Source organism: Petaurus breviceps, unplaced genomic scaffold, assembly GCF_028583685.1.
Source record: "Petaurus breviceps papuanus isolate PSGF00001 unplaced genomic scaffold, PetGlider_PUasm1.0 151, whole genome shotgun sequence".
In the NCBI taxonomy this organism is placed as follows: Eukaryota; Metazoa; Chordata; class Mammalia; order Diprotodontia; family Petauridae; genus Petaurus; species Petaurus breviceps.
In genome coordinates this window covers 20,347,389-20,361,877 of record NW_027185712.1, presented here as the reverse complement: position 1 = coordinate 20,361,877, position 14,489 = coordinate 20,347,389, and the positions used below count along the sequence as shown (strand labels likewise).

Genomic DNA, 14,489 nt, shown 5'->3' with positions numbered 1-14,489 from the left:
AGGCACTTTGTACATGTTGAATTCATTGAATTAAATTAAATGATGCCCTGATGTCTTCTCCTGTGAGAGAAAATACAGACTCGTCTGTGAATATTATATAATTATATAAAAATACTTTATACTAAATGTGACTTCGTGAGAGATGAGGAAGACATCTTTTCTATCATTTGTATAGTAAAATGATCCAGATAAACAAAGTTCATAGATTTTAGAGCTGGAAGTTAAACTTAGGGGCAGGGTTTTGCTGGAAACAGCTTGTAATAACCAACAGTTAGGGGCAGCCAGGTAGCACAGCGAGTAAAAGCACCGGCTCCAGTGTCAGGACGACCTGGAGATCGAATCCTGGGCTCAGACACTTAGCACCCACCCAGAAACACCTGGCTGTGTAATCTTGAGCAAGTTACTTAACCCCGATTGCTTTAAAAAAAAATAACCAACAGATAAATTTTCAGCATAAGCATTAATAGCTTAGAAATCTGAAAACACTTAAATCAGGACTTAATTTTTTTCTTTATTTGCTAATTATCTAGACATAAGAAAGTAATGGAGAAAATGTTAATATTGCAAATTAAACTAAATTGGGGCTGCTTCAAGTCTGCACCATATTCAATAACCCTCACAGCTGCCAGTGATTTTCCTTAACTGAAGATCTCTCCTCTCATCAATTAACTTCAGTGACCTTATAAATTCCTCTCCTCAGTGCTTAAAACCCTTCAAAACCTAGCCCCAATCTATTTTTCTGGCCTTGTTGTACATTACTCCCCTGCATGCACAATGCAACCCAGCCAGAGTGGCAGTCTCTCTACTCCTCATACAAGAATGCTCCATGTCTCATCTTTGTACCTTTGTACTGACTTCCCCCATGCCTGGAATAAACTCCCTGACCTCCACCTCAAAGAGTCTCTCCCTTCCTGCAAGACTCAGGTCAAACACCACTTTCTACTGGAAGTTTTTCCTGATACCCCTAACTGCTGGTGCTCTCTCACCAACTACTTTGTATTCATTTGAATTTATTTGCTTTATATTTATTCTGTATATGCTTACATACATGTGTATATGGATATATACTCATATATGTATATACAATGTACATACACAGTGCCTTGAGGGGAGATTGCCTAGCAGCAGTGAGGACCAGTTATACATATTTATGGAACATATATCTGTAGTAGACCCAATCAGAACTGTTGCCATGATTTTCTCCACCTTCGTTCAGCAGCTCTTCATAACCTTCCCGGCCCCTTCTTAGCTTCCCAGTCTTCTTTGACCTTACTCCCTGCTATGTAGTCTTTGATTCAGTGACACTGGCCTCCTGGCTATTCCTGAAAGAAGACATTTTATCTCTCAGTTCCCAGCATTTTTCCTGCTGTCCACTTTACCTGGAATGCTCTCCCTCCCCATCTCTGCTACTGGTTTCCTTTAAGTCCCAACTGAAATCCCATCTTTGACAGGTAACCCTTCCCAACCTCTCTTAATACTAGTGCTTTCTCTCTTTTAATTATTTCCCATTTATCCTGTGTGTAGATTGTTTGTTCATATTTGTCTCCCCCATTAGACTGTGAGCTCCTTTAGTATCCGCTTTATGTTTCAGCACAGCATTAATAAGAGTTTTTTGTTCTGATTGAATTCCAGTGCCAAACACAGTATCATGTGGAGAGTAGATATTAAATAAATGTGTGTTGACTTTGAACTTGAAATTTGCCTGTGTGATTTATCCTGGCAGCATATTTTTTTCCGGCACCAGAGACTGAATTATATACATGCTCACAGAATGTCAGAACTGGAAGAAGACCTTAGAGACCATTTTATCCATCTTTCTTTCCAAGAGAGACAAAGTGTGATTTGCCCAGTAGCAGTTAAATAAACAACAGAGCTGGGCTTTGAACCAAGTTCTTACGCAAAATCTAACACTTTTTTCCCCTATATCCTTGCACCTTCTACATGTAAAGTCCCTCCTTTAGGTTAAAATTTTGGCTGCTGTTAGCCAAAGCCATTCTTTGCAATTCTGAGTTTTAGAATGACAATCATTTTGTGTTCTTTACTTAAACATTCAGTATTACTTTCTGAACCTGACATATCCAGGTTGGCTTTCCTGGCGTTGTGGCTGCCCAGCAGGTTTCTTTCAGCCTGTCAGACACAGGTAGTCATCTTGTAGCATTCATCAGGATGTTCTACTGTCCTCTATTCTCTGAAAGGGCTTAGAGTTATGGTGTGGCAAACATTTTAATTCTGGTTGTTTGGAACTGATTTTACTGGTTGTTGTCCAATGACGGAGTCGGTCATCCGAGATGACCTGTAAATCTTCTTAAGGACTCACGATAAAAAACAAAACAAAATCGTAATCCACTACTAGAGAGAGAATGGATTCTGAATGCAGATTGAGGCATACTTTTTTCTTGGGTTTCTTTTTCTTTTTTTTGGTCTATGTTTTCTTTTGCAACATGGCAAACATGGAAATGTTTTGCATGACTTAACATATATGGGGTGGGGGGAGCAGCTAGGTGGTGCAGTGCAAAGAGCTCTAGGCCTGGAGGTTCATTTATTAGCTGTGTGACCCTAGGCAAACCGCTTAGCTCTGTTTGCCTCAGTTTCCTCATCTGCAATATGAGATAGAAAAGGAGATGGCAAACCATTCCAGTATTTTCCTCCCGAAAACCACAAATGGAGTCTGGAAAAGTCAGACATGAATGAAAACTAAACAATAACAACAACATGTATCGATATCTGTCGGATGCCTCCTCGGGGGTAGGAGAAAAGGAGAGAATCCGGAATTCAAAGTTTTCAAAAATTAGTTGTTGGGAAATAAGAAACAAACTACATTTTTTTTCCTAAGTGGGGGGAAAAACTGACAAAGACCTTAGATTGGTCTGCATGCCTGTGATTCTACAGAGAGGGTCAGAGAACTTTTATTTTTCCTTTCTGAGTGCTGAGGAAAAGGGCGGGGAAAGAGACCTAGAAACTGAAAGGGAGAGGACGTCCTCAGGGGCTCAAGGACAAAGGCGGAAGGTACGTGGAGAGGACTACACTTCCCAGGGGGTAGCGGGGCAGCACCAAGGGGCGGAAGGAGGGGTGGGGCAACTTCCGGAAGAGCGATTCCTCCCTCCCCGGAAGCGCTCTGGAGTGTCCGCTCGGCAAATCCCGCAGTGACAGGTTAGAGATGCCGCCGTTGGCCCTGGACGAACTGGGAACATGAGAGGTGCTACGGAGCCTCTTCGGGCACGGCCCCCTTACGTGTCCCAGCGGCGGGGCCCGGAGCCCTCTCAGTGATTGGTTGCAGGCAGCGGCAGCGACCCCAAAGGCAGCCAGGCTCCCGGACGCTCCCTCAGCCTCCTCGGAACAGGGGGAGGGGACGACCCCCCACCCCGTGCGCGTGCACGTTAGGGACTGGTGAGGGCGCGCGCCCCCGCCCCGCGCACCCCCGGGTTCGCCCCTCGGCCCACGTGCTGGGTGTCATCTCCCCCTGAGGCAGCCCGGCGCCATGTGGAGCAGCCGGAGCTCCTTTACCAGCCTCATCGTCGGGGTGTTCGTGGTGTATGTGGTGCACACCTGCTGGGTGATGTACGGGATCGTCTACACCAGGCCGTGCAGCGGGGACAGCAACTGCATCCAACCGTACCTGGCGCGGAGGCCCAAATTGCAGGTGAGTGCCCCTCCCCCTCCCCTGGCCCGCCCCTCACCTGTGCGCGCCCCTCCGAGTCAGTGTCATCGCTAAAATTAGACCTTAAGAGAGTGTGTGCATTATATGTGTATGTGAATCACCTATAGCATGCATAGTCACATGTAGCCGATTTAACATGTGTATTCACACATAGAGAAAACATGCATAAAGAGCACATGCGCATAACATCTAGCAAATGTCGCATATTACATGTGTATACACATAATCACATGTAACGTAAGGTGTGTATGCACACAGCAGAAAGAACGTGTTGGGTGCATTGTGAGAATGTGTGGATAACATATCCATGTGGGCAAGTGTATATGTACACAGATGACAGGTGTACCATTCATGTATGTGTTGTATCGCACTGTGCACTATAATATGTGCTGTATACATGTACAACAGCTCTAACATGTTATATGTGTGTATGTGCACATGGGTGCACACAAACTGGCATCCCAATTAGAGAATATCTGCCTACTAACCCATCTCTCTGGTTCTCTGTGTAATGGGGCCAAGCTGGGAGACTGACTGCTGTTCATATACCTACTTTTTTGAATGAGAAGACAAATTGCTGCTTTGGGAATTTGTTCTTAGTTTCTTCAAATAAATTAGATTTACTGTGTCTATTTACAATAGGGCAAAGATCTTTGGTTCCCTTTCCTCCATTCTCTAGGGCTTTTTATTAGTAGCTTTTATTAATATGTTATCAAATTATCCCCTAGATATGACATGTGTCTTCTCTCTTTTTGTGTTTATAATGTAGTTTAGGATGTCTTAACTTCCAAAGATAAAACTGTTTTGCCAACTTCTTTAGCTGGTCATATTGTAAAAGTATCAGTAGTGTATGTGTGGAATGGGGAAACTTTGTTGGATTTGTGTACATTTTCTAACAAGGGTCCCTTGTGCACTAATTTTCCTTTATCATCATTGCTTGCCAGCTAAGTGTGTACACCACTACAAGGTCCAATCTTGGTGCTGAGAATAATATAGATCTGGTTTTGAATGTGGAAGATTTTGATGTTGAGTCTAAATTCGAAAGGTATGATATTAAGTGTTGTAAATTTTTAAATGAAACGTGGTTGTTTTTCATGTTGAAAGCACATTGTTTAAAAGCTAAGATCATAAGTGTAGCATTCTACTCTTTCTTATAATCAAAGCCTTAATTTTATCAGGTTTAAGAAACAAAATATTCTTAAATTCTAAAGTCAGCAGCATACCAGAGTACATTATGTATAGTTAAGAATCACACTTTAGAATCACTATACTCCAACCCGAGTACAGTAATCACAATGTGAACAACATACAAAAGATAGTTTCTAGAACTAAAAATAACAAATGTATTTGGCAGAAATTAATGTCAATGTTTACATTGAGTATGTTTATGTTTTTCATATTGCGTATGAGTAGTATATTGTATACAATATGAAGAACTTGAATTTTCTTTGCTTTGTTTTGTTGACATCTATATAAAAGTAAAGGTTCTTGAGATAAGAAAATAGATTGAATATAAAGGCCAAATAAGAGAAAAATATAAATATATGAAGTTAATTTTTTTAAATGGGAAACAAAAATTAATTGTATCTCAAGTCATTAAATCTTAAAGATAGGAAGGCATTTGTTTTTAGGATTCTCATTTATTTTGTTTTATCAATTATTCACAGCTTTTAAATGGAAATCATCATTGGCAACTAGGGCCAGCAAACGCTCCATTTGTGCACTAAACACACACACACATTTATTTTGGTCTGGAGTTGTGATTTCTTTGGTGTAAAGAATCCCCAGTGAGGAAACAGCCCCTACCAATGCAAATCAATAACTGACATTCTTACAGCGTTAAGAGGAATACTGTGAAGTTGTGACTCAACAACCACATATTTTCAGTCAGGAATGCTCGCTATTATCACAAGAACTAAAAATGTGACAAGAGAACACTAGATTTTTAAGAATGTGCTGTCAGTGGATGCATTTTTGAAAAAATTTCTGGTTGAATAATCCTATCAAGAAAGTTCTAGATTAGCATTTGAGGAATTTATGAGACAGATACTTCTAATTCACTGTTTGTTTGAAACTTGTATGTGTGGAGATTTAATTTTTTGTAATAGTACTGTGGTATTTTTCATTGTATTTGTCACTACAGGAGGAATTCTTTGGAGATAAAAAATGCTTACTGTTTAAAGTCATTAGAATGTTTGGATATTTTAATGCCTTAAAAATTCAGTGCATGTAGAAATTTAACAATTTACTACATTGGAATCATAAAATTATGTCATTCTTAAAAAACTTTTATAGAACAACGACTTAAACTGCTATATAATTTAAACCTGTAATAGTTACATAGGCAAAATCTAGCCAATTCAGAGATAAAACTAGCTTGCTGTTGGCCCACATTTTTTTTGTTTCTAATAAAATACTGTCCTTGATCTATGAAGAGGAAGCTACAGATGCACAATATTAGGTACATAAAGTTTTCAGTTTCCATTGAAGAGAAAGTAGATCTAGATCTAAGATCTACAAAAAGTAGATCTTTAAAAATAAGAATGGTTTTAAAACTAGACTTTGTGTTTTGGGAGACTCTGATTGCTTTAAAGTTCTGACCTCTATGAAACACTTTAGTATTTGGATTACTTAAATTACTTGATTTGAGAGTTTGGATACCTAGCTTCAAATCCCTCCTCAAACACATTAATTAGCTCTTTGATTATGCCCTCATTACTTAACCTCCCAGTAAGTGGAAAGAACTATGAACTTGGAGGCAGGGTCAAAATTTGAATCCAGGCTCTGCCACTTAATCACTTAACTGATTTGAACCTGAATTTTCTCATCTGTACAGTGAGATGGTTGGACTAGATGGCCCTCTAAGGTTCCTTCCAGTTCTGTTATTCTGTGATCTATGATTTATAATTTATAAAATGGTGGTTATAATTTTTGCACCAAGTACATCACAAAATTTTAGTTAGGAAATGAATATTTTAAGTAAGATGAAATTATAAGTTGATTTTGTTGTTAAAATGCTAATTATTACAAAAATAGTTATGAAATGTACTGCTTTCAGTGAAGTCATGTGCAGGTGTCTTTTTGGTCAATTCTAGATTATAATTAGTTGTTTTGAAACTGCTGTTATTATTCATACTACGCAGGTGATTGTTATCTTTATTTTATTTTTGCTTCAGGACAGTCAATGTATCTGTGCCAAAGAAAACAAGAAATAATGGCACATTATATGCTTACATATTTCTTCACCATGCTGGGATCTTGCCTTGGCATGATGGTAAGCAGGTGCATATTGTCAGTCCTCTCACTACATACATGGTTCCCAAACCAGAAGAAATAAATCTTCTGACAGGAGAATCCGCTACCCAGGTAAGCTTAGTGTTTACTAATCAAAATGGAGGCTGTTCTGTTTTGCTGTTCTTGGTTTTTTAGAAATGAGGCATGTCTTGCAAGATAGCTTAGAAATTTTAATTATAAAATCACACTATAATTTTGAAAGTAAGATAAATATTTGAATTTAATCATTTGTAATGGAATTTTAGCATAACATAGCAGATAAGTCATCAGACTTGGAGTTTGAAAGATCTAGACTAATCCTGTATCAGTCACTTACTAGCTATGTGATATGTACGAGTCTCTTAACCTCTTTGAGTCTCAGTTTTCTCAGCTGTAAAATGAGTACATAATAAGAGCACTTCTTTCACTCCATCGTTGTGGGGTTCAATGAGGTAATGTATATAAAGCACTTTATAGTCTTTGAACTGCTATGTAACAAAAGTTATTATTTTTTGTTATTTATTAGCAAGATACATGACATATTTAATGCTAGGAAATACAAAAACAAATTGGGAAATAACCTAGTTTGCCCAGACTACTTCCCAAATCCATGGCATGTCCAGATTTCATGAAATTATTTTTGAGGAAACTTCTGTAGTCTCTTTTTCATTTGTTAGAAATCATTTTGAGGAGTTAGTTGCATATTTCCCAAACTAGGTTCATACTCCCAAAGCTAGTAACTTCACAATTTAATAGAATAATAGGGCTAAAAATATGTGAATCCTTGTTTACCTTTACTGTCATATTTATTTATTAAGATTATTATAGACTTGAAAAAGAATAAGTAAATAAAAAATGAGATGATCTTTAGAGCAAGATCACTTGCTTTGGAGAAAACGCTTTAGATGAATGACATGTACAAAATGTTCTACTGAATGAAGTCAGTCAGATGATGGGCTGATCGATTAAGAAAAATTAGAAATCGACCAGTTACTTATACTTCACTTGCTCCGTGATCCTCATCAGTTTGGGAATTTCCTGCCTATACTTTTTAATCATTTATAATTTTTGTCCTTTTTCTTACATAAAGGATCTATTCAGTGACCTAGAAGCCTTTTTCTTGGTCTTTTAATTTTTCATGGATGCAACACTTGAACTCTTGCTCACCTTGCTCAACTCAACTCTTGTTATCTTGATCAGCTCACCTTCTTTCTAGTCATACATGTCCCACCCTCAGTGATGTAGTAGGGTCATAAAGTTGGAGCTGGAGAGAACCTTGGAGGACATGCTCCAGTCCCTTTATTTCACAGTTCAGGAGACTGAGTTCCAAGGTCACACAAGTAGGAAGTAGCAAAGGACAGGATTTGGTCTTTTTGATTCCAAGACAGGTCTCTTAATTTCTCATGTGTAAAGCATTGAAGTTCCTTTAGAAGGTAAATAAAATAATGCAAAAAAATATTCTTTCCAAATCTTATGTAAATCACTGTAAACAATTGAGTTTTTTTAAACTTTCCTTATTAATTAGTCCTCAAACCATCTATAGTATTTCCATTCTAATTCTTTTTCTGAATTGTATTTTATAAAGATTTATTGTCAATTACCTCCTTTTCTTTCTAAACAATTTCCGACACTTGGTTTTGGAAGGATCTTCTTTTTAGTTCAGTTGCTGATTTCTTAAAGCAGCAAACTACCAGTGTATGCACTGTCTTTTATGCATCTCGGAGGTTCCGAGAATAACAATTGGGAGGCCTTTCTGAGAGCAGTCAAGAGCTCATCTTAGTAACTCAGAACTAGAAAGGTTGAGTTGAACAAAGCATGACAGCCTCATGACTTCCTCTTTCATCTGGAAAGATGGAAATTAAAAAAAATAAATTAGGGTCCAAGGCAAGTTAGGTGGTGATGGACTAGAATGGAGTGTTCAGACTGAGCCATTAACAGGTAGTGTGAATTCTTAATTTATCTGCTTTACTACCAAAATGTAAAGGTCCCATATGCTGTTGTTTATTTTTGACAAAGTATAAGAACATACACATTATACATTTATGTTTTGACAGTGTATAAGAACATAGGTGTTAATATATTAATTTTCCATTCATTCAGGAACTATTTATTAAGTGCCTCCCAACCACTTGTTGGGGGAGAGGTTCCTGTACTCAGGGAACATGGAGGCAGCCCAGTGGCAGAGCACAGTCCCAGAGTACTGGGAGCCAGTTTGTGTCCTCCCTCATCACTGAATAATAAACTGTGACCCTGGGCAAATCAAATAACCTCTCCATTTTTCCACTTCTTCATCTGCAAGGGATGATAATAATATCATCTACCTTATAAGGTTGTTGTGAAGATTAAATTAGGTAACGTATGTAAAGCATTTTATAAGTGTCAGTTATTAATAATACTAAGGGTAACCTTGAGCAAGTTACTTAACCCCAATTGCTTAGGGGCGGCCAGGTGGCGCAGTGAGTAAGAGCACCGGCCTCAGTGTCAGGAGACCTGGGATTGGTTCCGGCCTCTGATACTCGGCACCCACACAAAAATAATAACTGGCCGTGTAACCTTGAGCAAGTTATTTAACTCTGATTGCTTTAAAAAATAATAATAATACTAGGGGTGAGAGCACAAGTTAGTCAGTAGCTACACAGTACAAATGGGATGGAGGAACCTTTGCCCTCGAGGCCACATGTGGCCCTCTAGGTCCTCAAGTGCAGCCCTTTGACTGAGTCCAAACTTCACAGAACAAATCCGCTTAATAAAAGGATTTGTTCTATAAAATTTGGATTCAGGCAAAAGGCTGCACCAAAGGATCTAGAAGGCCCCAAGTCGTCCCCCCTCCCCCGAATTAAGAGTATTTAAAAACATATAAGAAAGGAATAATGCTCTCTGAACTTGGATAAAGAAGACATTACTACTGACTAGGAGGATGACTGTGAAAAGATCACTAAGGGGGAATTTAAACTGAAATGAGAAGAATAGGAAAAATTTCAATAAAGGACAGTATAGGGGACAACATGAGTGAAGGCAAGGAGGCAGAAAAGTTCAGGTTGTATGTTATTGATGTTGATTAATACATGGTTCTTTTTTATTTACAAGCAAATCGAAGCAGAAAAGAAACCAACAAATGCCCTAGATGAGCCAGTTTCTCACTGGAGATCAAGGTTAACACTCAATGTGATGGTGGATGATTTTGTCTTTGATGGGTCCTCTCTCCCTGCTGATGTTCACAGATACATGAAGATGTAAGTGACGATTCAGTTAGTAAATACATATTAACAGTGCAGTCAGCTCTGGATTCTCCATGATAATGGAGACACCACTGACATGGGGATAATTCAAAATTCTGGGTGATCAAAAAATTACTTGGAATTCATGGCTTCATTTAATTAAAGTAAATTTTCATTCTTTGAGCTGGTACAGACTGGTGGTAGAGGGTATAAATAAGGCAGAACTTTTTTGGATGACTAGTTAGAATTCAAATTTGAATATAGAAAATTAAAAATGTATTGCCAATTCACTAATGGTTGAGCTTATTAAGCAGATTCTGAAGGGTACCACCTTTTATCAGGCTTATTCCCACTGTCTTCTTTTTGACTATTTCAAGTCATTAGCATAATTAGGATGGGGCAAGTAAAACAAACTCCAGTTATTAGTTTTGCTATATGACACTGAAGTTATTGTGGAGAACGTTTACATTATTTGTTAGATTATGAGTTTCATTCTATGCTTTCTCAAGTCCTCACTGTAGTAAGATTACTATTTCTACTTAAGTTAATACCTTGTAAATTATTATCTCTTCTTTCTCTATTAAGATTGCACACTTTTATCCTTTTCATAGGTAAGTGGTTACAGAAACACTAGGTGTCTTTTATATTTAGTTATAACAAAGTCGAATGTTTAAAAAAAATCGTCTTGAGAAGTTTTATTATGATGTATCAGAATTGATCTTTATTTAGACATAAATTTCAAGTTAGACCAGTAAGAGTTATCCAAGCTTATGGCTCATCTTCTAAAGACAGAAATAATCATGGACTAGGATAATATAATTTAATAGTTAGTTATTGTGTAGATGCAGACTATCATACTAAACTTTTTTTCTTAGATGGCTTACTATTCCAGAATTCATATTAAAATCTTTATTTTAATATCACAGGGTTCAGTTGGGAAAAACAGTACATTACTTGCCCATACTATTTATTGATCAACTTAGCAACCGAGTTAAAGATCTAATGGTGAGTGCTTGTCTATTCATTGCTTTAATGAACTATTAGATAATTATAGTGATGATCATTCTTTTGCTAGTTTTTGCTATTGAGTAACTTAAAAAGATTTTCTTTCTAAGAAAAGGAACATTTTAATTTATGTCTTAGAAACTAACCCTTTCAGAATATGTAGTATGTTCTCAATATAGATAGTATATAGATGTATACAGATATAGTATATTCAGTGTGTAGAGATACTGTTTAGAGCATTAGAAGAGGCAGCTTATCAACTGGTGCTTAGAGAACATATGTGACATACATACTCTAATATATAGATGTGTATATATGTTAACAGAATCTCTTGTGGCTATATCAGAAGTTGGATAATCCAAAGTGATGTTTTGGGACACTCTTCCCTCATGTGAGCCCAGCCAACTTAAGTAGTAATGCGCACACAGGCATTATATGAATAAAAACCATAACATGTAATGACTATGATTTCCTTCTAGACTTTATAAGAATAATAGCAAATTCAATAATAATGAAAAAGTTGATCTTATTTACCTGTGCAACAATTCATAGAATATTAAATATAAAGGAATAATAAATAGCAGAATGACAGCTTTTCCAGTGATTACTACTGTTTGAACCCCATAAAAAAAAAAGATGAGAATGGGATGATAAATATAATGAAAAAACTCAGAAACCTGAAAAACTGGCCAGTTGGGTTTTAGCAGTGCCACTGATTGGGTTAATACCCCAGCCAGTATGAAATACGCTGGACAGCACAGGGTTGCACACAGGCTCTCCTGGAACTATTGTGATGAACACCTCGACCCAGAGAATAGCAGAAAGTGATGTTCTTTGGTGTTCTGGCAGAAGAAAAACTTCCAACGTATCGAGAACTGTAATGGATAGCCGAGAGAGCAAGACCGCGAAACCAATAGTGATTTGATAGGAGTGTTTATGACCCGGCCGGCGACGGCCTCTCCGAGGGTCGTTTTATAGACACTGTGGTCGCGAGCAGCAGAGTATGTTTCTGGGGGGGGGCAGTGTCTTTAGCATTGTTTCTATTGAAGCGAAGCTTTCTCGGTATTATTCCTATTGAAGCAAAACAGACCTGAATCCGTGGGAATCTGTGACATGTTTCTAGCAACACAAGTGAAACATTTCTTTACTACTGGGGCTTATTAGGTGGTTTCCAAGGAACCTAGTAGGGGTCCCCTCTAGCAGGTTTAAGGGGGCTTTGGTGTATAATTTCTGGTGGGCACTTTAGAACAAATTAGAATTACTGATACTCTGCATGTTGAAAATGCTTTGATACATGTGGTCAAAGACACTAACATAAGTAAACCATGAGCACCTAGGAAATAAAGTTGAAAATACAATTGTTTTTATTATATGCCAGTTTAACATAATGACAAAATTAGAAACTGATGTTATCCCATAAGCATGAACCTCCTCCCTGTTTCCCTCCCTTTGCCATGTCCAAGGGCACATTTACATTTTGTAAAAATTGGTTTATGTAGAGGTCTGCAAAACGGTTCACTTATGTAAAGTAAGAACTTTCTGTACTAGCAAAGTACTTTTATTAGCTTCATTTCTAATGCAAACTTGATCCCATCCTTCTTAACAGAAAACATCACTTATTAATAAAAGAACACATTAATAAAAGTGACCCCTTCCAAATATAGACCAGCTGCATGTTTAGGTACTTTGTACAAAGCAAGCACATCTTATCCTCTTAAAAAAAGTCTATACTTAAAAGATGATTGGTAGAGAAGCAAAGAGTGTGTCAAAAAATCCCAACATGTTTTAATTTGGTGTTTGAACAAGCCTTCCAAAAATGCTGTCACATTTTACTTTGCATTATCACAAAGCCTTTGACTTAAGTTCCTCATTCTTAGTGATATGATGTACAGTAAACATATAAAAGAGATCTAAGCATAGTGAGTATGCTAGAGTATTTGATGTTCGAATAAAAAACTTTTCTCCTTAAAGGCTCAATATAAAACATACTGCCAACAAAGTAATGTGAAGAACTATTGATGCATACACTTGCTATGATTCTGCCTAGCCTTAGCCCCATTATCAATAGTAGTCCTGACTAGAACTGATTATGACTTTTAAGGAAAAGGAAGAGTCATTCCAAAACATTGTATTAATCACTTGATGTACATGGCTAACATCAAGTTATATGGTTCCAATGAAAAATCACATTAAAAATCTACTTTGTTTCGTGGAAACTTTTTCCAGTGATCCCAAAATGCCATTTTTACCCAAAAAGTAAAATTCTTAGTATATACCAAGAAAGAACATAAACTAAAGACTTTGAACTTGAATCTGGAGGTCAAGACAAACCAATTGATAATGGTAATCACCTATTGATTGATTTTCTTCATGATGTAACAAACAAGCATAAGGCAATCTGAGAGAAGCCTTGGCCAGTATATGTTGAGAAACTGGCATCTCAGAAGGCAAAGCTTAATGAATGTGCATTTAAATTAGTTAAGGCCTTTGCAATACCAGTCTTAGCACATAGGCTGGGCATGGTAAGATAGGATAAGAACATATTTAGAAGGAGTCTGAACAAAGATGTATAATAACATTTCAAAAAAAAGAAACAACAAAACCTGGATTTGTCACCCCAAGAGAGCTATAGAAAGATTAATACTTCTTTTCAAAAAGAAGATAGAGCATTAATAGGTATTCATGATAAACATACTTTTGGAAAAAACAGAAAAGACTTCTTTTGATATATGCCCCTGTATTTGTTGAGTGTAAATTAAAAGTAGTTTATATCTAGACAGCCAGTGATATTACTAAAATCCAAGAGAAGAAACAAGAAGACTGACACCCATATGAACTCAGCCAAAGATATGTGGACAAATGGCTAATAAATTGTACAGAGAATAAATTTCTTTGGATAATCAGAAGGGTTTATGGTAGTGATTCAGGATCAGGTGATTCCCATCAGAAATTAGAGAAGGATCAATCTTAAGGACCCTAGATCAATGTAGATTATGTATTGAAATGATTGAATTTGCAAATTGCAAAAATTTAGTGTCTCCCAGGTACCTAGAAAAACAGGTCCTTTAAAAACAGAATTCATATCCCCATCCTACAAATGCAAATCCCTAACTATCCTTGAGGATTAAATAAATAGTGTGGAATTAGAACATCATTATAAACAATTCTTTCACCTGGGCTTAATCTATAAAAATTTAAAGTATATTTTTAATAGAAGTTGCTGTACCAAATACTCATAATATCCAGACTACATGAATGAAAAACTTTCAAGATGAAGACAGTTGTTCATTTATCATATTATTCCCATTTCTGTATTTAATCAAAATATTTACTAA

General features: G+C 37.1%; 1 protein-coding gene across 1 annotated transcript in view; it reads left to right on the top strand.

The window, feature by feature from the left end:
• Window positions 1-3,088: 3,088 nt before the first annotated feature.
• Window positions 3,089-14,489, top strand: part of CLPTM1L (CLPTM1 like) — a 43,626-nt gene continuing 32,225 nt past the window's right edge. Inside the window, exons 1-5 of the mRNA XM_069076454.1 lie at window positions 3,089-3,640; window positions 4,603-4,703; window positions 6,835-7,024; window positions 10,019-10,164; window positions 11,076-11,154. Of these exons, the coding sequence (XP_068932555.1) occupies window positions 3,479-3,640; window positions 4,603-4,703; window positions 6,835-7,024; window positions 10,019-10,164; window positions 11,076-11,154 (678 nt within the window). The 5' untranslated portion in view covers window positions 3,089-3,478. The remainder of the gene's footprint in view (window positions 3,641-4,602; window positions 4,704-6,834; window positions 7,025-10,018; window positions 10,165-11,075; window positions 11,155-14,489) is intronic.